Below are 24888 nucleotides of genomic sequence, written 5' to 3' on the forward strand. Positions count from 1 at the left end.
TTATGTTGGCATAACTTCTGCCACTCAGGGGTTTGAATAAACCATCCCCCATGAACAACATAAGTTACACAAATGTAAGTGCCAATATGAACAGCGCTATGTCGCCAACATAGCTACTGCCACTTGCAAGGAGTGAAGTAGTTAAGCCAACAGGAGAGCTCTCTCCCATTGGCTTAGAGCAGCTACAAGAGAGCGCTTCCAGTGACACAGCTGCATCGGTGCTGTAAGCTCTTTAGCGTAGCAGAAGCCTTCATAACATCAGGTGACTAGTTCTTGTTTCTGGGCTTGTAAATACTAAACCAACTAAAGAGGAAGCTAATTTATCAGAACTGGCACATTTTAACATAAAAACAAATTAATGCCAGTAGTGAGTGGGCTCAGCATGCATATCCCTCTTTGGGATGTGTCTTTCAAAAAGTAGCAAATATATTCCAATGTAGCCTTTTCCTCTCTCATGTCACTTTAGAAGTATTTGTTTTCATATTAATTACCAATAGGCCCAGTGATAAACTCTCAACCCAAGATATTCTATAGATCAAAGGCAGATAGTACAGATGGGGAAAATGCATTTCTCACTTTTTGCAGGTGAAACAAACCACTGTCCCAAGTAGATTATTTATCTTTTTAAACAAACAAGACCCCCAATTTCTTTTTTAAATCAAATGTAAACATTTCTAATAGGTTTTATTAAATATGAACTATTGGGTGTAACTATATTATACATTTTGGTCACAGTGTTACTTTAAAAGTTTCTACAGCTTGAAAAACATTAACATGTAAAATGTGGTGTGCCAAACAAAAAATAAAAGCTATGTCAAAGAAAGACTATATTTGCTGACCGTTTTCTTTGTATCCCATCCCTAGGATGACCTCTGGTGCTCTGTAGTAACGAGTCACTACATAAGGCGTCATCATAAAACTAGTTCCTGCAGTTCTGGCCAGTCCAAAGTCAAGAATCTTCAAAGTGCAGTCTGATTTTACTACTATATTACTGGGCTTTAAATCCTTAAAAAGAAACATCATACATGACTGCTACGACAAGAACAAAACACTCTGCAGTTCAAATCTTAAAGAAAATAACCACTGGCATAAAAATTAAAAACTGGGGACATTTTTATAACTTCATTCTTCCAATATTTTTTTTCCTCATATGAATTAATTTTCATATCTTCAGCCAACCAAAGAATTACACCTCTGGTATTACTCTTCAGCAGTTTATGTAACAAGCAGGGGGAGAAAAACACAACTAAGATGACTAGATATATTAGCAATGTTTGAAATAATTTGGGGTTAGTGTGAAATGTTAGCACTGAGTCAAGTATTACAAATTGCTTAAGGGAATTACCGTTCCAAAGGGAAACAAAGATGGTTGAATTATTAGAGATAATGTCACAGCAGGACTTTTAATCATAAATGGTATTCAAGACATGAAGATTCTTACGATTTAATCAAGCAAAACTTTTTTTTTTGTTAAAATGCATCTGTTAAAAAAGTGAATTATCCTGCATCAACTTTATCAATCAAGGTTGCATTACCTCTTTTGATTTGTTGTAGATATTTCTCTGAATGATCAGAAGGAAACTCATGCTTGTAAAGATTTAGTTTGCAATAATGATTTGGTTGGTCATTGGTTAACCCATTTTAAGCTTAATAACGACAGAAGCCCGAACTGCCATTGGAAAAACTTCCAGAAGATAACCTTGCACCTTTAAAAACAGGAATCAAAATACCTTCACAAAGTTTCAAGGCACTTTAGCTGGAAGATTTGCAACTGAACTCTTCAGTTGAACTGTACAACCAGATTTTTATTTTCCATTGCTCCTTTTAAACTCACTCAATCTTCCAAGATGCTTTACAAAGCTACAAGCTTCAAACTGCCCACACAGCGTCTACAGAAGCATACAAGACAACCATTTTGTTTTAAGCCATATCTTCCACATCTTTAGATGTCACAGAGCAAACGCTGGCAATATCATTAGAAGGTTTATCCTAAAAAACATCATGAGATCTCTCATTCCCACCTAACTGATCACTAGAGACAGGGCCGCCCAGAGGATTCAGGGGGCATGGGGACTTCAGCGGCAGGGATGCCCCGCTTCAGCGGTAATTCAGCGGCAGAGGGTCCTTCCACTCCGAGACCTGCCGCCAAAGTGCCCTAAAGACCTGCGGTGGGAGCCCCCCGCCCCGGGGCAGAAGGACCCCCGGCCGCCGAAGACCCGGAACGGAAGAAGCTCCGAGGGCCTGGGCCCCGCGAGAGTTTTCCGGGGCCCCTGGAGCGAGTGAAGGACCTCCCTATTCCAGGGGCCCAAAAAACTCTCGTAGGGGCCCCTGCAGGACCCGGGGCAAATTGCCCCACTTGCCCCCGCCTCTGGGCGGTCCTGACTAGAGGAGTGATTCCCCAAAAGACAGAATTACTGTGGGATATAAGACCAAGATCTGGTACCCCTTTCAGATAGAAGATATTGATGTAGGTAGTTTTTATATGGTAATTTTCAGGCTTCCAGTGAGTCTCTATAATATACAAGAATACTGCAACACTTACTACAAAATATAAAATAAATCAAACCAGTGTACAGGAACATTTGAAGTCAGTCACCTTCCCACCTCTCCCCAAATCACATGCTAGGAGAATGTTTTTGAAAATATGATGCATAATAAGGGATTCTATTGACTCTAGAGATTAGTCTTCTGCTTACAAGATCCTCAACATTTATTTCTCTTATTCAAGTATGATGAGACATTTCAACTACTTAGGACAACACTTATTTCAGATTGTGCTGGAGTTGTGTTTATATCCTGTTTGAATAGTTACTGTTGTATATGTGCAGGTTTCTATTGTGGGGATGCAATTATTATAGGACCTCTGGAGCAGTCCTGTTTCCCCATCAATAAATTATGTGGCATCTCAGCCTGCCACAATATTACTGTATCTCTTCAAAACTGTGAGGCTAGAATTGAGGAAAGATTTTACCATCATCATCAACAGGAAATAATTCCATGCACCCACATCATTTGCATGCAGAAAGTAAATGCCTACATAAGCATATCCATTCTTAAATTTCCTTCCAGTATTTGACCTCCAGAAAGTCTAGAAAATTTGAACATGAATACAAATCAACAAGACGTATCCTAACATGCTTCAGAATTCCCATGGCTAGTACTGCCACAAGGTATATTTTAAACTCATTCAGGTGTACAAACATACACATTTTCATTATAGCAGGGGCTCAAAATCCTGACGTGGGAGTGATGCAGTGGCTAGAGCAGGAAATTGATATCACAAATCCTGAATTGTATACCCAACTCCCTTACTGACATTCTGCGTGCCCTTCAGCAAGTCACTCCAGACATCGCTGGGACTCAGCTCAATCACCACCTTCCACCTGCAAAATGGAGACTAAACCATAGTTCTTGAGCTGTTGCAGGTTCAACCTTTGTAAAATGCTTTGAGTATTCTGGGAACAGGTGCTCATGTACAAAATATTAGTAAGGTTAAGTTATCTATAGTCAAATCTATACTGAGAAGTACTGATGTGAAAGCTATGCATTTTAATTGTGTGTGTGGGCACTCTATACAATTTGCTTGGCCAGTAAAAATTGTGGGAGGTTTCCTTCATTCTTAGCCTTCACACTGTACATGTATTGTGTTTCTGGCATGTTCGTGCATCTCAAGCATGCTACGGTTTGAAGCAAGTATTTCCACAAGCAATGCAATATGTCCTGCATAAAAGCACTTATACAGCACTTTACACCTTCAAAGCATTGTGCAAATATTAACTCTCAACCTACGTTACTATTTCATAGAGAAGTTAAGTAACCCAATTAGGCTTCATTAATAGCAGAGCAAGATTTAGAACTCAGGAGTTCCTGACTCTCCGTTGCCATGACATACCAAGATCCCAAATGCACCACATATAACCACAGAAAGAGATAGTATGGGATGAACAGTGTCAACAGGGAAATTGGCATTAGACTTTAATGATAATGTTGCTGAAGACCTGGCTCAGTGAGGTACAAATAAAATCACTGCTGAAGCTATGTGTGTTCCACATAAAGCTAAAGTCCTTTGCAAATATCCCTTTTCTTTAGAAGGTTTGTTGTAACTTGCTTGACAGACACAAGGAAAACTAAAGCTTTACACCTTTAAATACAAATGATTAATTGATGCAAAATTAAGCAATACAACATTTTTATGAACAGCAGGCTGATCTTTCTATGAAGGCTGAGAATGATCTGTCATAATATGAGGACCTGAAGGTGAAATTGATCCACCTGTGTCATTCAGAGCCATTAACGCATTCAGAGATCATTATTTACAAAGCAAAAGTGTCAAAAGTTAGCCTTGCCAGAACAAGTCATCTTGTGAATTTATACTGCACTACAATATGAAGCAATTCAAACACTTCAGGAATGTCCGTACAAATTCTACATTACAACTACCAGGAAGCACTGAAACTAGATTTCCTGAATTTCAAACTAATCACCCACCACCAATAATATCTGGAACTGAACTGAACTGATCACTGTGGTGGTGAAGTAGCTCCTTTTATAACTGTGATTGCATAAATGTTTCCATTCACCTGCAGGTTCTCTGAGAGCAGGAGCTCTGTATTATGGTGTGCTTAGAAGGTCTGAAAGGAGACTGCCCTGCAAACTCCTCGCCCTGGCTAAAAGGGCCATCTACGCAACCAGGGAGAGGAGGTTGGCCGATGGATACTCCGGTGACTGTGGGGCTTGTTTCTGATCCTTGGTCCGTTCACGTATCCGGGCGGAGTTCCTCTGGGCGGTGTCCAGTGGCTCCCTGGATGCCTTCGAGGAGCAGAGGGCGCAGTCCAGGATTCTCTGCTCGGTGTCCCCATCAGGCTCCTTTCTTATGACCCTTTGACTGCACTCCTGTCCTTGTTCTTTTATTAGTTGTCCCCCAAAATCGATGGGGTTCTGAGGTCCTGTGGGTCCTCCCCTTAGGCTGGGGGGGGGGATCCTTTAGCAGTGCCCACCCACTTCCCAGAAACCCAATAGAAACTCCTAAAACTGACAGAATAGGGCCTCCCCTCCTATGTATTTCAACATGGGTTAGGGGAGGGCATTCTCACCAAGTATGTCCATAGTATTGGGATTTCTTTTCCTCAGCGAAAAAACCCTAGGAAAATATCAAGATTGTACAGCTAAGCACTCAGACAGGAAATGCCAAGGTTGCATGTGTGGCCTTTCTTTGAAACCCCTGGGTCTATGCATTTTGATGAAGACTTTGATGACACACAAAAGTATCACAAAAATCACACTCAATTTCTCATACAACATAGTATCAATCAATTTTTTGGCACCATCCTAAATAAACAAATGCAATATTCTGTAGTTTTTTTTAATCTGGCATACAAAGGATAATACAAACATTGAAATGAAAGAGTACATGGAAAAACAGTAATAGCACACAAAACTACAGGTCAAGTACAACAGGATAAGTATTTCATAATAATAAAAAAAAATTTCCTGGCATATACATATCCAAGTAAATTACCTTGGATAGTTAACTGTCTCATCCCCTGAATTGCACCTAAGGAAGGCTGCACTGCTGACTGAAGAGAATGTATAGAATATGGGTACTGAAAAATAATTAAATGCATACCGAGATGAGAACTTATTTAAGAAGTCAATACACACATATAATTAAATATCGTAACAATGAAAACAGAGTAAGCAAATGAAGTATTATAAGTTGCTATGTATTCCTAAAGATTGTGTATATATTAAAAATATATATATTTGTGTATATATAAGATTGCGATCTTATATATACACAACAATATATATGTTTTTTGAGAAATCATACACAATTATGTAACTGTAGACAGTATTGTAAAAAATGGAGAACTTAACTTCACAATTTTCTGACCTGAGTGCCTAATTAAGCAACCTTGACTTAATATAAACACAATAATGAGGCGGGGGGGGGCCAACCTGAACTTGAGAAGGAGCCAGACTTTACCAATATACATTGACAAAGAGCCACCATAACACATTTGCAGACCCCCAGCAGCTCCTACAATCCGCTCCCAGCATCTCCCACCCACCAGCAGCCCTGCCAATCAGCGCCTCTCCCTTCCCTCCCCATACCTCCTGATCAGCTGTTTTGTGGCGTGCAGGAGGTTCTGGGGAAGTGGGGGGTGGGAGGAGTAAGGGCATGGCAGGCTCAGGGGAGGGGGCAGGGCCTATGGCAGAGCCAGGGGGTTGAGCAGTGAGCACCCCCCAGCACACTGGAATGCTGGCACCTGTAGCTCCAGCCCCGGAGTTGCTGCCTATACAGGAGTCCCATATTAACTTCTGAAGAGCTGCATGTGGCTCTGGAGCCACAGGTTGGCCACCCCTGCAATGAGGAAATAGTTAGGCGGCTTACAGGATAGAATTTTCCAAGCTACATGGTTGTATAAAGTTTCACTCACAGGACTAGACGATATTTGATTATGCAGATAATTTTAAAGGTGTATAATGTGCTTGTTATTTTAAAAAATGCAAAAATAAAGATTACATGATGGCAGTTTAAAAATATATGGAATTTCACATTTGGTTACCAAAAAACAAAACAGGAGCTTAGTTGGTTTAACCAATTAGTATAAAAAGTCACTCTTTTCCAGGTATTCTTTCCTTCTGATATCCACTGGGATAAGAATTCTACTGCAAAATTAGAGGAGGTGATGCAACCTATTATACATATTTTGGACAATTTAGTCTAGCCAAATTGAGATCCAGTTCAAGATGGACTCATACTTTTGTTTCAGATTTACACTCACACAAACAACAATGCAGGCTTTGAAAGTAAATACATGGTTTCGATATTAACAGAATTTTTCCCAGCTCCTTAATACTGAAGGCGAGAACATTAGGGGGATTTTAAAAAGTATAGTATATCACTAACCCTATGTATAATTCCAGCAGAGTGAAGATGCTTGATACCACACAGCATCTGATAAAGAAGGTACGACATTCGTTCATGGTCTAGCTCCATCTGAATCACTTGGCAGAGATTTGCATCCATGAGCTCCATCACTATGTAACTTATGAAACAACAACAAATGAGTAATTAGAAGATAAGGTGTATGTCTGAAGTCCATTCCACTGCACACGCTCATGACAAGTAACTAAATAGTTACAAACTTGGGTAAAAATTAGACTTACACATCTTGAAATTCTTCCAGGGATTTCTGTGGTGTGAACACATTCAGTAGGCCAATTATCTGTGAAGAGAAATAAAGAAAACTTACAAAAGGTCAACAAATAGATTTTGCTTACCTCTGCAAAACACAAAATTGGTGGCTGGAAAGAAGTAAAACTTGGTCTAAGAAGTCTCCTGATCATACAAGTGCATTTTGCTCTCTACTACATATAACCCAACAGTCATTGTTAAGAATTGCATTTACTAACTTTCCAGCTAATGCTGCCAACCCTCCAGGATTGCCCTGGAGTGTCCAGGAAGTAAAGACTAGTCTTTAATTAAAAAGTTTATATCGTGATGAAACCTCCAGGAATATGTCCAACCTAAACTGGCAATCCTGTTTCCAACCTAACCTCTGATGTCAGAGCTACAGCACTTTTGCACAGTAATACGCATTATCACTGGCAAAGTGCATGTCCAAATGAACTGCCCATGTAGTAACAGGATAAAGCGACACAGAAAGGTTGAGAAACTTCTTTTGCACTCTGGACAACCAGAAGAGCTGAAGACGATTCTGTGCTGTACCAGAAGTTCTGCGGTGTTCAAACTCAAGGTGAAATATAACTTGTAAAAGAAGAAATTTACACACACTGAGTGATGGAAGTAAGAGTTACATTGCCAGGCAGCCAGAACGGCAGATAAAAATGCTTCAGCTGAAGAGAACAGGTTGCATAGAGGTTCTCTAAGGACAGCTACTGCAATGTCATAACCCTTCAAGAGATGTGGCGTGTTTACCTTACGATAATATTTCATTAGAAATTAATCCAGAGGTAGATTAGGAAGCAGAGTAAGTGCTTATTAAATGAAGTGCACCATTGATTCATCACAAAGAAAAGCACAAGAATAAGTGAGCAAAAGAGGAAACCAGAGCTTCCAAGGGAAGGATGACTGGAAGAGGAAGTAGCTTGAGTGTTTGCATACAAGAAGAGAATGAGTTACTACTAGTCACCATGATTACTGATGCTGTGTGTGAAGAGGGAACACAGTTATACTGAGCCCAAGCCTGTTATCTTCCAGCTGAGGGACAAGAAAATGAAATAAGCACTACCATACAAATATCAAATCTTTACAGACGTCAGTGGGACACTGGTTTTACCATTTCATTGCAGGAGCGACTAACTGTTTTACAGTTGAGATAATTTATAGCAGAGCCATTCAAGTAACCAATTTACTGCTTTTATAAATGCCATGCTATAATTCCCACCAAACTCAGCATAAAAAGAAGACTCTGATGCATGCAAGATCAGAATATTTTGGCCAGCAGTGCTGGGGCTGTCCTTGTGCCCTGAATGTCCTCATCCTCTCCCCCACTTGATGGGATTAAGGGCAAAGTAGGCCCCAAATGTGCCTTAGTTCCTTCGCCAATAGAGAATCCAGATGGCACAGGACTCCATAGTGGCAGGGAAGGAGAACAGGTCATGAAATCCAAATAGACACAACATCTCAAAGAACCACAGATACTGTCGGATAAGTCATCTCTCTCTCTTCTTTGAGTGATTGTCCACATGGATTTCACTTCTGGTGGCTAGCTAGCAGTGCCTTCAAATCAGGAGGTAGGTGCTAGGAGTCCTAGTTAAATGAGGATTGCAGGACAGCTCTACCAAAGTGGGAGTGAGATCTTGAGGCCACAACTAAGGAGTAGTGCTGGGTGAAAGTGTGGACTGATCCTCATGTAGCTACCCTGTGAATTTCTGAGATGGGGATGCCTTTTAGAAAAGCAGCCAAAGCTATCTGAGTCCTGGTAGAATGGCTTCTAACCTGCATGGGTGGATATCACAGCACAATTTAATACAATTAAATATCAATTTAGACAATCTTTGGGTGGATATTGTTGGACCTTTAATCATGTCTGTAACTGTTACGGACAGCCTGGGAGAGTTCCTGAAGGAGCTGTCAAGGTCATTCAAAAAAGCCCTGATCACATCCAGGGTGTGCAGTTTGGTTTCCTTCTTGATTACAGCAGGGAAGAAAACTAGGCAAAAAAAGGCTCCTCAGGTGCCCATCATTAAGTGAAACAGCCACATCACAAGAGGGACAAGTTTTGAATGCTAGGGACCTTGTTTCTGCTGTAGCTGGTAAATCCCAGTACCAGGAAGTCCCTAATATTAAGTTTTGTTTTGCAGTTTTTTCTTTTAATTTTGCCAAAGGCCATAAAAAAGAGAAACACGCTATGCCAACTATGCTATTTATTTATTTACACACACGGGTATCAAAGTTGCACAGTGAACAGATAAGTAGATCCTGCAAGGATTCCCATCTTGCAACCATGGGTGGCGAGAAGGAACTGAAAGATGGTTGGGCCCATGCACTCCATATTGCCCTCAAGTGGGGGAACACTAGGGCACCCAGGTTACAGGCACAGCCCCAACAGACACTGCTGCCAAAAGAATTAGATCTCTTGTGCATCAGATGCCTGCACACCATAAGTGGAATCCATGTGGACAATCACTCTAAATTATAACCCTACAGCAATCACTGTTTCCGAATTAACATATGATGTTCCAATGCAAACCACTTTGTGAAGTTCAGTGCAGTTTAAAGAGTTTAACATCTTAACCATGTTTATTGCTTTGTGTCAGAGTGGTTGTTATACATTTACCACCTCCTCTCCAAACCATGCACACACAAGTATGAAGGGCCTTTAGAGTAAGACTGGCTGCACTGTGCTTTGTTTGGAACTAGTTTGTTTCTCTCCAGCCTCTGCCTATGCTTCCAGACTGAAGGGGCTGGGTTGCTGCTTCAGTGATATCAGAGGAAGAACAGGCAGGCAACTGATAAACCCTGCCCAAGCAGAAGCTTCCCTATTCCAGGTAAGTACAATAAGGCAGTTTGAGGATAGACGCGAACTTCCATAGCTGATGAGAGATATCTGCCAGCTGCAGTGAGTGGATGGGGAATGCAGTGCAAGGTCAAGCAGCTGCTAATTATCAAGAGTCACTGAGCAGAAAGGGCCTATTATCATTATATAGTTTGCGGTAACATCCAAAATGAGCTTGGAAGTTTCCAAACACAGAAGGCAACAGTGTCTGGCTCAGAGATCATACAGGCAGTATTCTCAGTGTGGCACTGCAATGGTATCTGCAGTAGAAGGCAGCTTCTTCTCCTGTGGGTGGTGGCCCTACTCGCCTATCACCCTGAGGAAGCTCGAACTTCACACATGGGGACCAGGAGAGGAGGTAGTGAGGTCTGTGAGGACAGCATGCTAGAGGTCTGCTCTGGGCTAATTTTAGTGCCTGACCCACAGCTAAACACCAACCTGAGCACAGACAACCAAACTCCACCCAAGAGCACTGAATCATTTTCAAGCCAGATCTGAACCCGATACTTCCCCCTGAACCTGTCAGCTTCATCTTGTCCCTGGGGCTTGGCTTTGTGGGGGCTTCCTGCTCCACAGACTCCCTGTGCCCACAATCCATCTCCAGCTGTGAGGTTGGTGCGGCGGTGACTGTGTACCCCGTTCCTGGCAGCCACCCTTGCCACACTTCACATGCTTTGGAACAAGAGGCACTGAGACTTGTTGGCACACTAACACCACAGCATACAGTGGAGCAAGTTGGTGATGGTTAGCAGGAACATGGTATGCAGCCACTGCCAAGCCAGCCCCAGGGGCAAGAGCAGGTGATCAGAGACTTTTTTTTAAGGTTTTTTAGACCCAACTTGACCTGAAACCAACACTTGTAGTTGGGTCCCACTGGGTTCAGGTGGTGTATTAAGACTCTATAGCATGCAGCCCCTAGCGAAGGAAGGAGCTGGCTCCTACCAGCTATCTTCAGGGCAGTTCTGATAAGCAGCCACTTGGCCTATCAGCACCTCTGCTGCTCTGCTCTGATTTCACGGCCATCTCCAGAACCTGAAATGCTCTGCTCTCGTCCTGCAAGACCACCTGACCCACTTGTGCACCAAAATCTGCTGTCCCTTCTATCCCTCCCAAGCAGACTCTTTAGCAGATGCAGCACAGAAGGGAGAATGGTTACCTGTAGTACATCAGCAAAGTCTGCCTGTACCACACCTAGCAGAGCAGCACCATGGCTCCAGCCTTCAGCCTGGAAGCCAGGGTGGGGACCAGAGTTAAGGAAAAGCATAGTGGTGGCACTCTGAAGCATCCTCCTATACTTTAGATGTGAACAGGCCACCCTTTAAAACACATCTCTAGCCTATTTAAGGTGTTACCCTCTAGAGCTAACTATACAGTACCTAACGGCCTTTTTCTTAACACAAACATTTAAGGCAGGATGTTTCACTTACATTTTTGTGATTTACACACTTCATGAGAACAAGCTCTCTGTAGGCTCGTTTAGCATGGGTTTGATTCTGAAATGGCCGGCTTAGCTTCTTGATTGCAACATTTCGTTCCAGGATGGCATCATAGGCTGCACTGCAATTAAAAGTAAACCATTGTTACATCATTCAGATGGCACTTGATGGTTTCAAAGCACTTTATAAATTGATTATTTCTTAGAACATGCTCTTTCATCTCAGAAAGGAGGAGTATTGTTTCCATTTCACAGATGGGAAACTGACACTGATTAAGGTACTATCCCCAAAGTCACACAGCAACTCAGCAGGTGATCCAGAATTCCCATGAATATTGAACTCCAATACAACAAGTGTACAAGCGAGTGTCTCCATCATAATGAGCAAAAGAGAGTTACCTTTTCCACAACTGGCATTCTTCGAGATGTGTTACTCATGTCTATTCCACAATAGGAGTATGTGCTTGCCACATGCACTGGTGCTGGAAGTTATGACCCTAGCAGTACCTGGAGGGGAGTGCCCCAGCGACCCCTGGAGTGGTTCCTCCATGGCACGGTATAAGGGGCACTGCCTACTCCCCCTACCCTCAGTTCCTTCTTGTCAGACAACTCGGACAGAGGGGAAGGAGTGCAGGATGTAGAATAGACATGAGCAACACATCTCAAAGAACACCAGTTATGGAAAAGGTAACTAACTGTCTTTTCTTCTTCGAGTGATTGCTCATGTGTATTCCACAATAGGTGATTCCAAGCTATATCTGTTGGAGGTGGGTAGGAGTTCACAAATTCTCGGGACAGAGCACAGCTCTGCTGAACCCAGTGTCATCCCTGGTCTGGGAGATCATCACATAGTGCGAGGTGAACGTGTGAACTGAAAACCAAGTGGCAGCCCTACAAATGTCCTGAATGGCGACATGGGCCAAAAAGACAGCCGAGGAGGCCTGCGCCCGAGCCGAGTGAGCCTTCACAATTGGTGGCGGAGGGATTTCCGCTAGGTCATAACAGGTACGGATGCACGAGGTGATCCAGTTGGAGAGCCGCTGAATGGAGACTGGCCGACCTTTCATGCGCTCGGCTGGGGCGATGAACAGTTGTGAGGACTTTCCAAACAGCTTAGTCTGCTCCAGGTAAAAAGCCAGAGCCCATCTCACATCCAGTGTGTGGAGGCGGTGCTCCTCACTGGACGCATGGGGCTTGGGGCAGAGGACCGGCAGAAAAATGTCCTGAGCCATGTAATAGGAGGAGACCACCTTCAGGAGAAACGAAGGATGTGGGCCGAGCTGGACCATATCTTTATGAAACATCGTGTACGGGAGCTCGGAGGTCAGGGCCCTGAGCTCTGAGTCCCACCTAGCCAACATGATCGCAACCAGGAAGGCCACCTTCCACGAGGTGTGACCAGGAGCACGTGGCTGGCGGCTCAAATGGGGGCACTGTGAGATGGGCCAATACCAGGTTTAGGTCCCACTGCGGGACAGGGGGCCTAACATACGGGAATAGGTGATCTAACCCCTTAAGAAATTGGCCAGTCATAGCATGGGAGGATACCGTGTGGTCCTGCACCGGAGGATGGAAGGCCGAAATGGCTGCCAGGTGCACCTTGACAGACAAAGTCGCCAGGCCCTGGGCTCTAAGGTGAAGGAGGTAGTCAAGAATAAACTGGATTGGGGCGGCCACCACAGAAACACCCCGCTCATCTGCCCATCTGGAAAACCGAGACCACTTTGCCAAGTAGGCTCGGCACGTGGAGGGCCGTCTGCTTTCCAAGAGAATGAGCTGAACCCCTTCCGAACACGTTCTTTCCTCCCAACCTAACCATTGAGCAGCCATGCCATGGGGTGGAGAAGGCGGCCTCGGTCCTGAGAGAGCAGGTCCGGGCAGGATGGCAACAGCTATGGCAGGGCAACTGTCAGGTCTGTGACAGTCCTGTGCCAATGCTGCCTGGGCCATATCGGGACAATCAGAAGGACCCGGGCCTTGTCCGTCTATCTTTTCCAGGACCTTGCCAATCAGCAGGAATGGGAGAAAGGCATAGAGAAACTGGCCTGACCAGGACAGGAGGAAGGCATTGGAGACAGCGCCCCATCCCAGCCCCCCCGAAGCAGAACCAGGAGCAGCGACAGTTCTTCAGAGTCACTAACAGGTCCACTTGGGGAGTTCCCCACACTTGGAAAAGTCTGTGCACCATCTCTGGGTGGAGAGACCACTAGTGCTGAGAGGAGAAGTCCCTGCTTAAGCGATCCGCCCTCACATTCCAGGCACCCAAGAGATGGAAGGCCTGTAGGCAGATGATGTGGGCTATAAAAAAATCCCACAGTCTGAGGGCTTTGCGGCAGAGGATCGGGCCCCGGCTTGCCTGTTGATGTAGAACATCAAGGCCACATTGTCTGTGAGGACTCAGACCACCTGGCCTTTCAGGTGCGAGCGGAAGGCTACGCACACCAGCTGTACTGCCCTGAGCTTCTTGACGTTCATGTGTAGGGTCAGATCCTGAGCTGATCACATGGGCCCCCCATCCCAGGTCTGACGTGTCGGACACCAGCTCCAGTGATGGGGCCCTGCTTTTGAACGGGACGCCTTGGAGTATGTTTCTTGGGGAGGACCACCATCGCAGGGAGGTGACCACCAGCTCGGGTACTGTGAGGACTTTGTCCATCCTGTCCCTGGCCTGGGAGACAAGGTCAACCAAGGCTGGCGAGGCTTCATACTGAGTCTGGCATGATGGACCACATATGTGCATGTTGACACGTGATCCAAGAGCTGGAGGCATGCTCTGGCTGTTGTCATTGGAAATCTTCTGACTGTGTCGATGAGGCGTCCAGGACCGCCCCGATAAAACCTATGTATTGTACTGGGACTAACGTGGACTTGATGCTGTTTTCCAACAGGCCCAAAGTGGTGTCAAGGATTGCCACGTGATCCCGCATCTGTGACCAGGAGCTGCCTATGACCAACCAGTCGTCCAGATAGGGGAAGATCTGGACCCCCGACACCTGAGTTAGGCCGCCATCACCAACAGAGATTTCATGAATACCCTGGGGGCAGAGGACAAGTCAAACGAGAAGACCGTAGATTGGTAGTGTTCCTGCCTCACCATGAAACGGACGAAGCATCTGTGCCCCTCGAATATATGAATGTGGATGCACGTGTCCTGAAGATCGAGGGTGGCGTACCAGTCCCTGGGATCCAGGGAGGGGGTGATGGAGGCCACGTAGACCATGCAGAACTTGAGCTTCACTATGTAATGGTTCAGGCCTCGCAGGTCCAAGAGGGGCCTGAGCCTCCTTTTGGCCTTTGGGATAAGAAAATAGCCCTTGAATTCCCCGGGGACCGCTTCCACCACTCTTAGGCCTAGGAGCCACCCCACCTCCTGCTCGAACAGGACCTCCTGCGAGGGGTTCTCCAGGAGGCACAGGGTTGTTGGGCGGGGAGGAAGTAAACTGGAGGGTGTAGCCCCAGGAGACGGTGTTGAGGACTCATCAGTCCGAGGTCAGCTGTGACCACTCCGGGAGGAAAGCACACAACCGATGGAGAAGAGAAGCTTTATTGAGGGTGGATCCCTAATGAGAACTGGCAGGGCATCCCGTCAAAACCGCCTTCTCCCTGCTTGCTTACTCTTGGAGGAGGCAGGCCGAGACTGCCTCTGTGGACACCTCTTATAGTCCCACGACTTCTTATAAGTGGTCTTGTATTTTGAGAGGGTGGCCTGAGCGGGAGTTTGCTGCAGCTTGAACTTACATTTAGCTGGAGCCGGAACATAGAGACCCAGAGTCTGGAGAGTCGTGCGGGAGTCTTTCAGGCCATGCAGCTTTGTATCCATTTGTTCTGCAAATGGAGTTTTGCTGTCAAATGGGAAGTCCTGCACGAAGGTCTGTCCCGCGCTGGACAGCCCAGAGAGCGAGAACCATGATGCCCTTTTCATGGACACCGTGGAGGCTGCATCCGAAGCTGCCTGCAGGGCTGCCCTTGCAGCCGCTGTACCCTCCTCCACCAGTGCTTTGAACTCCTTTCTGTCACGCTCCTGGAGGGAGTCCTGGAACTTGGGCAGGGAGCCCCACAGATTGAACTCATACTGGCCCAGGAGAGCCTGGTGGTTCACCACCTATAACTGGAAGCTCAAGGACGAATACATTTTCTTTCTAAATGAGTCCAGCCTTCATGCCCCTTGGTGGGTACAAAATACTTGCGTTCCATGCTCTTAGAGATGGGGGCCAACGAGGCTGGGATTTGCCACAAGGCATTTTAAATTTTCCCCACCCCTTCACGGAGAGGCAATGCCACCCTGCTCGGTGCCGAGGGAGAACAGCATGTTAAACAAGGAGTCCAAGGGCTCCTCCATCTCCTCTGCTTGGAGGTGGAGTCTTCATGCTACTCTTTTTAAGAGTTTTTGGTGGGCCCTAAAGTCCTCCTGAGGGATGGAGAGAGGAAGGGCCGCAATCACCTCATCCGGGGAGGGTGAGGAGGCCAATGTGGTACTTTGGGTGTCCACCAACACCGGAGGGTCCACCACCTGGTCGGTCTCCAGGCATGGTGCTGAAGATGTACGTCCCACCAACTCCTTCCTCGGAGGTCTGGAGAGGGAGGCCGAAGGTCCTTCTGAGGCTCCTGCCACCGAGCAAACGCACACCGGGGGCTGCGTTGGGTGCCACGGTGCCCACTGGCATCATTGGCCCAGCCATGCGGCCCAGTTCCACTACATCTGCTGTGGCACCAGTGGAGCTGGCTGTTCGGCCTGGCCCATCGATGGATAACTCCAAAAGGAGGCCAGGCTGACATATGACCTGCCGTTGTCCCTGGACCGGGAGGAGTGGTGTTGCCGGAAGCGATGCTGACCACTGGACTGTGATCCTGACAGAGGACCAGTACCATCGGTAATAGCTGCTCCGTGATCAGCTCCGGCAAGCAGACCCGTGACGGCGAGAAGAGGGTGATCGATGCCCAGGGCTGCAGTAGTGGTGCTGTTGTGGGGTCCTGGAGAGGGATGACGAATGGGAATAATGTCGACATTCGTGCTGTGACCAGCTGCAATAGCCCCTCCGAGATGAGGGGCTTTGTGTCGTCTGCCTCGGTCCCGTCAGCGTTTTCTCCTCAAAGCGAAGCAGTGCCGAGAGTCTCAGTCAGACGGAACCCAACCAGACAGCCTAGTGGGCATCGAGGGCAATCCACGTGGATTTTGCCCTGAACAGTCGCTGGGCGGCAAACGGCGTCGGGAACGTTCCCTCGACCGAGATTGATACTGTGACAGAGGTGACTGTGGAGATCTCAGCAGCGGCTTGCCTCTAGAGTGCGGGGCCAACATTGGCGGTGCTCCTGATACCGGTATGGGCATAACATCTCGGGCTGCCTGCAGGGTCTCCAGCTTGGAGGGCATCCAGACATCCAGGGAGGACTGCTCCGAATGGGCCAGACTACTCTGCTTGACTTGAGTTGGAGGCCTGGAGGCTGGTGGGGACTGAGGACTACCCAAGATGGGTCTAGCTCTGTCCTGTGTTTACTCCGGTGCTGCGGCGAAGAAGACCTCTTCCTAGCCTTCTTGGCGTGCCCTGTGGACAAGGAGCGGTGCTGACTAGTCGATGGTACCGAAGGGTCACTATGCACTGACACTGCGGTGCCCAGTGCCAACTCAGAGTGGCCCGTCAGTGCCATGGTCAGCGCTGACTTCATCAGAATAGCCTGGAGCCTAATATCCCTTTCTCTCTTGATCCGAGGCTTAAACGACTTGTAAATCTTGCAGCTATTGCTGAGATGAGTTTCCCCCAAACAGCGTAAAGAGTCCGCGTGCAGATCACTCACTGGCACAGATCACCTACAGGCGTCACACGACTTAAAACCCAGGGCACGGGGCATGCCCCGGCCTGAGCACTCTAGCTAAACTAAACTAAATTAATTAACTACAGGTATCATACACTGAACGAACAAACAGTTTTGAGGACGAGCTACAGGAAAGCTGGAACAGAACAGTTCCAAAGCACCTACACTGGCAGCAAGAAGGAACTGAGGGTTGGGGAAGCACGCAGCACCCCTTATACTGTGCCATGGAGGCACCACTCCAGGGGTCGCTGCGGCGCTCCCCTACGGGAACTGCTAGGGGGAAAACTTCTCACACTGGTGCACGTGGTGAGCACGCACATCTACTGTGGAATACACATAAGCAATCATTCCAAGAAGAACCGACCCAACCACTTAAGGAAGAGGCACCTCGGGTTAAACTAGCAGCACCAAGCCCCAGAGCTCGAGTGACTGGGCCCCTAGGAGGGCCCAGGTGCAAAAAGAGCGAGTCTGAAGGCCAATCAGAAGCCACAATGAGTCGGAGCACTGAGGGAGAAAGAGGATAGTGTCATTAGACTGCCCAAACTGAGAGACCGGGGAATGCATAGGGCCCCATACAGATGTTACCCCTGTGGGGAGTAGGGACATGTAGCTGCACAGTGTGCCAATGCCTAGGAGCTTATGCAGTGTAACCTGGGGAACTGGGAAGATCCATGCACCCTAATTCACCTGGTGGGGGTCGAACTAACCCCGCATATGTACATCAGACCAGTAAAACTAAATGGGGCAGAAACCACGGCACTGGTTGATTCAGGGAGTGCGACTGCACTTATTTCAGGGAAGCTTGTGAAGCACTGTCAGCTGCTGTAGGCAAAGCGCACAGGGGTGACATGTGTCCATGGGACAGTTAGTTATTACCCCACCATCCTGGTAAAAACTGAAATCCAGGGGAACACTACTGAGGTAGCAGCAGGTGTAGTCCCTAAACTCCCATACCCAGTGCTCATAGGGAGGGACTTTCCAGGGTTTGGAGACTTACTCCTGGTAAGGGAATTGGAGAGAGTAGGAACCCTGAAGTTAGACATCCACAGAAGACTGTCAACCCCTACTCTTCTCTGAAATATCCCCAGATTTTTTCTCCACTCCCAGGCAGGGTAGAAAGACGAAAAGGAAAAGGGTAGCTAAGGCCTTGGGAACCTGAATACTGACCCAAAGCCAGAGGATCATTCTCGTAGGTAGGCAGACCCAAGCAGCTGAAAAAGAGGCTGCCCAGGAGGGAGAAGCACCCAAATCTGACCCCCACCCTAATGCCTCTGAACTAGCATAGGCAACAGAGACTGGCCCCCTAGATTTCTGGCAGATTAGCCCTGGGAGAGAAAATTTTGGAAGGGAACAGGCTGAAGACCCAAGGTACAACAACATTAGGAAGGAGGTGACCGAAATAGATGGGGTCCCTGTGGAAGGGAAAACCAAGGGACCAGGATCCTACTTCTTAATGAAAAAGAATCTCTTGTACCGAGTTGCACCAGTAGAGAGGCAGAAGGTACAACAGATCCCAGTACCTCAAAAACACCAGAACACTGTATTAAGTCTTGCCCATAGTCATCTTTTTTGGGGGATTTTGGGGTAGAGAAGACCCTTAATTAATTAAGACAGGCAGGCTAATCAGGGACCTGGTTTAAAAAGGACCTCACTTCAGTCAGTGAGGGGCACACAAGGAGCTGACAGTGAGAGAGGATGCTGCTGGAGTACTGATGAGTGCAAACGCTATCTGGCACCAGAAGGAACATCCTGTGGGGAGGATAAAGATGATGTTGGGAGGCAGCCATGGGGAAGTAGCTCAGGGAGTTGTAGCTGTCACACAGCTGTTACATAAACACTGTAGACAGCTGTGATTCACAGGGCCCTCGGCTGGAACCCAGAGTAGAGGGTGGGCTCGGGTTCCCCCCATCCTCCTTCCCCCTACTGGATGTAAGAGGAGTTGAGCTGGACTGTGGGTCCCACCAGAGGGGAAGGTCCCTGGCCTATCCCCCGACCCACAAGGTGGATCAGTAGAGACTGTGGGGATTGTTCTCCTTCCTTTTCCCCATGCTGGCCAGTGATGAGGCTAGCTGAGTGAATGGCAGGTTTGAGCCACAAGCAAAAGAGGCCAGACTGAGGGCTACTGTGAATCTCTGAGGTGAGCAAAATCCACCAATAAGTGCATGACCCACCAAGGCAGAGGAGGAACTTTGTCATAACATACACTGAGTTAGACGCTGTGACGGTGATTACAGTGACACAGAGTGGCCTCCCACTGAGCCAGAGGGGCAGGGACCGCTTTCTGAACCCAGGTGGGTGGAGCCAGGCCATGATAGCCCCTCCCACCAGAAGTCTGGAGGCAGGACAGGAAATATAAAGTGCAGGTTCCCTCCAAAGGAGACAGATGCCTTCTGCCCACTCCCGAGAGGGGAGACAGCAGCAGATCTCTGCCGAGCTGAAAACTGACCAGAACTGCCTGCTGCCAAGGCACTGAGGAGTCGCTGGGACGGCCACTGGCATTCTACCCCGATGAAATGGAGGACTCCCACCATGGATCCAGGTATACTCCAAGGAGAGGGGAGGAAGTGGCCCAGAGGCAGCTGACCCGAGTCTGGCTGTGTTACTGCCAGAGATCTGGTCAGCATATTGCTGCTGGATTCACCGCTGACCCAGTGCTGAAATATTCCACCACTGTTAAGGTCCTGGGTCGGGGCCTTGTGGAGTCAGGGGGGCTGGGCTCTCCTATCCCCTGCCACCCCACCCCTGGGGTGTCAGCCTCTCCTCTCCAGGCCAAGAGGCCTGCATTTGTCAGCTGTAGCTAGGACACTCGAACCCTGTGTTGCCCTGACTGTGGGCCGGAGCCTTAAACTGCCGCCCCACCCTGACTGAGGGCCCAGCCTTACAGACTTGTGCTACTCTGCCCAGATCATGGGCCAGAGCCCCTAAATGTTTGCTGCTCTGTTCTGATTACAGGCCAAGGCCATAGACAGTTTGCTGCCCTGCCCCGATGGAAGAACAGGGTCCCAGAGACTCATTCCGACTGCAGGTGGGAGCAGTTGTTTACTAATTCCCTGACTGTGGGTATATCCAGTGAGGTGGAGTGGCCTCCCTCTGACCCAGAGGGGGAGGGACCACCCACTAACCTATGACAGGTTCACATCATATCAATCTTGAAAGGGTTAATGAGGCTAAGAAGGGGGCCAATCACTTGACAGGTCACACCTGAGGGGAATTAGGCTGGATAAACAACCCCTGACTGGCAACAGAGCCCAACTGAGAAGGGACAGGTGGGATTATGAGAAAGCCAGGAAGTTGGCCGCAGCATGGGCTACAGTCACTATGTAGCCTTAGGGAGAGAAAGGAGAAAACCAAGGGGAGAATCAAAGCAAATCACAAAGAGCACCCTGAGTTGCAGAGAGAGAGGGGCAAGGCATGCAGATGAGCAGCAGAAAGGGGTGTTGGACTTGGCAGGAGCTAATTCCCACAGTGGCCAGGAGGAGATGCCCCCATGGTGAGTAAACCCCGTGACAGGAGCCTTTTGCCTTTTGTTTTTTCCCTTGGGAACCTATTGCACAGTCTGGATGTTCTTCCAGAAATTCAACCTGAGTTTTCCTTTAAACACACCCCATTCCACTTAGTAATACACACTTGTAGCATCCTAAACAATTCCTCTTCCTCACTGTGTGTCTACTGCCTTCAGGTATTCGACAAGTGTGTCTACATTCCCTATCCCCACTTCAGCCATGTTATTGTATATTTAGTTTTTAATCTCTCCATCTATTTAAGTATTCTTAAGGTGCCCTTCTGGTATTAAAGGGGCTCCAAACTGAATGTAACTACCAAGAAAATTGTGGCAATCCATGACAACACAGACCCATCCAGAATTCACATTAGCTCTTCTGCTATCATATCACAGTGCAAGCTTCTATTTTACTTTGTTGGCAACTATCAACTCTAATAATACCTTGTTCAACACTGTTACTCTTTAAGTGTCTCACCCGTACTACCTGCATTTTTTCTACTGCATTAGTTTTCCTTTGTCCATATTACTGTCAGAAATTTACACATAAATACAGATTAACAGGTTCCATTCTAGAGGTTCAGGCAATTTTATTTCGTGCCCATACTCCTACCTTCAAGTAGTTTCTTTCGTCATTACTATGGCCTCTTGGTATCTCCTGATTTAGTATCAGCTGAAAGTTAATGCTCTATTTACATCTTCTCCCTGATCATTCACAAAAATGTAAAATAAGCCTAGACCTAACATTTATCCCTAGAGTAGACCTATCCCTGGAGCAATTCCAATTCTCTGCCTGAAATTACTACGTGCTATCTTTAATCTGCAGCCCTCACCTAATTTTCAGTTCATATGGCATTGTTTATAACCAAATCAGTTTTAAGTTAGCTTTAGGAACAAACAACGCAGGAATGCAGGGGCAAGATTAGAAAGGCAAAGGCACAAAATGAGCTCAAACTAGCTACAGGAATAAAGGGAAACAAGAAGATTTTTTATCAATACATTAGAAGCAAGAGGAAGACCCAGGACAGGGTAGGCCCACTGCTCAGTGAGGAGGGAGAAACAGTAACAGGAAACTTGGAAATGGCAGAGACGCTTAATGACTTCTTTGTTTCGGTTTTCACAGAGAAGTCTGAAGGAATGCCTAACATAGTGAATGCTAATGGGAAGGGGGTAGGTTCAGAAGATAAAATAAAAAAAGAACAAGTTAAAAATCACTTAGAAAAGTTAGATGCCTGCAAGTCACCAGGGCCTGATGAAATGCATCCTAGAATACTCAAGGAGCTAACAGAGGAGGTATCTGAGCCTCTAGCTATTATCTTTGGAAAATCATGGGAGACAGAGATTCCAGAAGACTAGAAAGGGGCAAATATGGTGCCCATCTATAAAAAGGGAAATAAAAACAACCCAGGAAACTACAGACCAGTTAGTTTAACTTCTGTGCCAGGGAAGATAATGGAGCAAATAATTAAGGAAATCATCTGCAAATACTTGGAAGGTGGTAAGGTGATAGGGAATGGCCAGCACAGATTTGTAAAGAACAAATCATGTCAAACAAATCTGATAGCTTTCTTTGATAGAATAACGAGTCTTGTGGATAAGGGAGAACTGGTGGATGTGGTATACCTAGACTTTAGTAAGGCATTTGATACTGTCTCACATGATATTCTTATCAATAAACTAGGCAAATACAACTTATATGGGGCTACTATAAGGTGGGTGCATAACTGGCTGGATAACTGTACTCAGAGTAGTTATTAATGATTCCCAATCCTGCTGGAAAGGTATAACAAGTGGGGTTCCGCAGGGGTCTATTTTGGGACCGGCTCTGTTCAATATCTTCATCAACAACTTAGATATTGGCATAGAAAGCATGCTTATTAGGTTTGCAGATACCGTCAAACTGGGAGGGATGGCAACTGCTTTGGAGGATAGGGTCCTAATTCAAAATGATCTGGACAAATTGGAGAAGTGGTCTGAGGTAAACAGGATTAAGTTTAACAAAGACAAATGCAAAGTGCTCCACTTAGGAAGGAACAATCAGTTTCACACATACAGAATGGGAAGAGACTGTCTAGGAAGGAGTACAGCAGAAAGGGATCTAGGGGTCATAGTGGACCACAGGCTAAATATGAGTCAACAGTGTGATGCTGTTGCAAAAGAAGCAAACGTGATTCTGGGATGCATTAACAAGTGTGTTGTGAGCAAGACATGAGAAGTCATTCTTCCGCTCTACTCTGCCTCAGCTGGAGTACTGTGTCCAGGACTGGGCACTGCATTTCAAGAAAGATGTGGAGAAATTGAAGAGGATCCAGAGAAGAGCAACAAGAATGATTAAAGGTTTTGAGAACATGATGTGGTCTTGAGAATATTAAGCGGTCCGCCAAGACAGTTACAGGTTAGAGGCAAGATGCACTGATTGAGTTGGAGCGGGAAGGGGCATTAAATGTCATTACAATTAGTTCCTCACTTTGGGCTTGGCTGCACTTGCAGCTGTAGAGTGCTTTGAGTTAAACCGGCCTTCGGAGAGCGCACTAGGGAAAGCACACTAGTCTGTCCACACTGACAGCTGCAAGCACACTGGCGTGGTCACACTTGCGGCATTTGCAGAGGCGTTGGGAGTGGTGGATTATGGGCAGCTATCCCAGCGTTCAAGTGGCTGCAACGTGCTTTTCAAATGGCGGGGGGGTGCGTTGTTTGTATGTCGGGGGAGAGAGAGAGGGAGGGTTTTTGGAGTGCTGAAGTGTGTCAGCACTCTATCTTGTAAGTTCAGATCCCCCTAACCCGCTGCCTCTCACTCACTTAGTAAATGTTTGCTCTGCCCCATTACAGATAAGCAGCCATTGTCTGATATGGAGCTCTGAAAAGGCACTTCTGCATTCCTCAGCCGATTTCACAACAAAGAGAAGAGGCGCCACTTGACTTAAGGGGATTATGGGACGTTTCTGGAAGTCAGTCAGAACGCGATAATGTAACTCCTCATTCACACTGGCCCTGGGGCGTCTCAGCCAATACATAACAGCCATTATCCCTCTCGTGGAGGTGGAGTATCAAAAGCGCTCTAGCCAGGGAGTTAGAGCGCTCTACATGCCTTGCCAATGTAGACAGGGAGTAAGGTAGAGCGCTCTGGGAGGCTTTATTGCGGTATAAAGTGCCAGTGTAGCCAAGCCCTTTGAGAATCAAATTCTCTCTCTCACACACACATTCAAAGAAGGTGAGCTGTAGTCCACAAAACCTTATGCTGAAATAAATTTGTTAGTCTCTAGGGTGCCACAAGTACTCCTGTTCTTTTTACGGATACAGACTAACATGGCTGCTACTCTGAAACACATCCTACTGACCCTATCCTACTTTCAGTAAGATACAGTAGTCATCACACTCAATTTTCTCTTCTAAATTAAGCTACAATTATTTATGTTCAAATTTAAAGAAAAAACTTACCATACTATTCCTTGTGCCCCTGATCCTATGGGTTTTAAATTCTGGTATCGTTTCAGTACAGTGAAAGTAGAATCTCCAATCTCTACACTGTAGAAATTGCTGTCACGCTTGCTTCTGCTCATGACGACAATCTAGTCAGATAGCTTCATCCAAAATTCTCTCAACCTCTAAAAACAAAAAGAAACAATTGTAATTGTCAAACTTTGGTTTTTTAAGTATCAAATACAAAAAGTTGCCTTATCAGAGGATTTCTTCTCCTAGATCCACTTTTGCCAATTGTATAGGGAACATCTCCAGTGAGACGATACTAGATCTGTCACACAGAGGTTTTAGACTGTAAGGCAGGGGTTCTCTAACTGTGGTCTGTGGACAGTTCCCTCTAAGGTGCAAGCCTGGGCGGCTCCACACAAGAAAACTAAGGGCCACCCACCTAATTAGTGGAGCCGGCAGGCCTGGCTCCACTAATTAGGTGCCTGGACCCTAGAGAAAACGCACATGTAAGGTGAGGTGGTGGCAGTGGTGGTGGGGGAATAGGGAGTAGGTGGGAGGGGGCAGTGGGGTGAGAAGAGGGGGTGGAGGGAATTTGGGATATGCAGGGCTGTGGTGGCTGGAGAAAGAGGCAACTTTCCCCAGCTCCAGGGCTGCGGCTGCCGGGGAGAACCTCCCCGCCCTCAAAC

General features: G+C 46.7%; 1 protein-coding gene across 6 annotated transcripts in view; it reads right to left on the reverse strand.

Moving 5' to 3' along the window:
* Positions 1 to 24888, reverse strand: part of MAPK8 (mitogen-activated protein kinase 8) — a 119805-nt gene that overhangs the window by 21740 nt on the left and 73177 nt on the right. For all 6 annotated transcript variants that reach the window (XM_030571382.1, XM_030571386.1, XM_030571383.1 and 3 more), the window contains 5 exons: positions 24212 to 24378; positions 11456 to 11585; positions 7174 to 7232; positions 6914 to 7052; positions 840 to 1005 (listed from right to left, as the gene is read on the reverse strand). In XM_030571382.1, coding sequence (XP_030427242.1) covers positions 840 to 1005; positions 6914 to 7052; positions 7174 to 7232; positions 11456 to 11585; positions 24212 to 24333 — 616 coding nt within the window. In that variant the 5' untranslated portion in view covers positions 24334 to 24378. The remainder of the gene's footprint in view (positions 1 to 839; positions 1006 to 6913; positions 7053 to 7173; positions 7233 to 11455; positions 11586 to 24211; positions 24379 to 24888) is intronic.

The sequence above is a fragment of the Gopherus evgoodei genome, chromosome 7 (genome assembly GCF_007399415.2).
Source record: "Gopherus evgoodei ecotype Sinaloan lineage chromosome 7, rGopEvg1_v1.p, whole genome shotgun sequence".
Lineage (NCBI taxonomy): Eukaryota > Metazoa > Chordata > Testudines > Testudinidae > Gopherus > Gopherus evgoodei.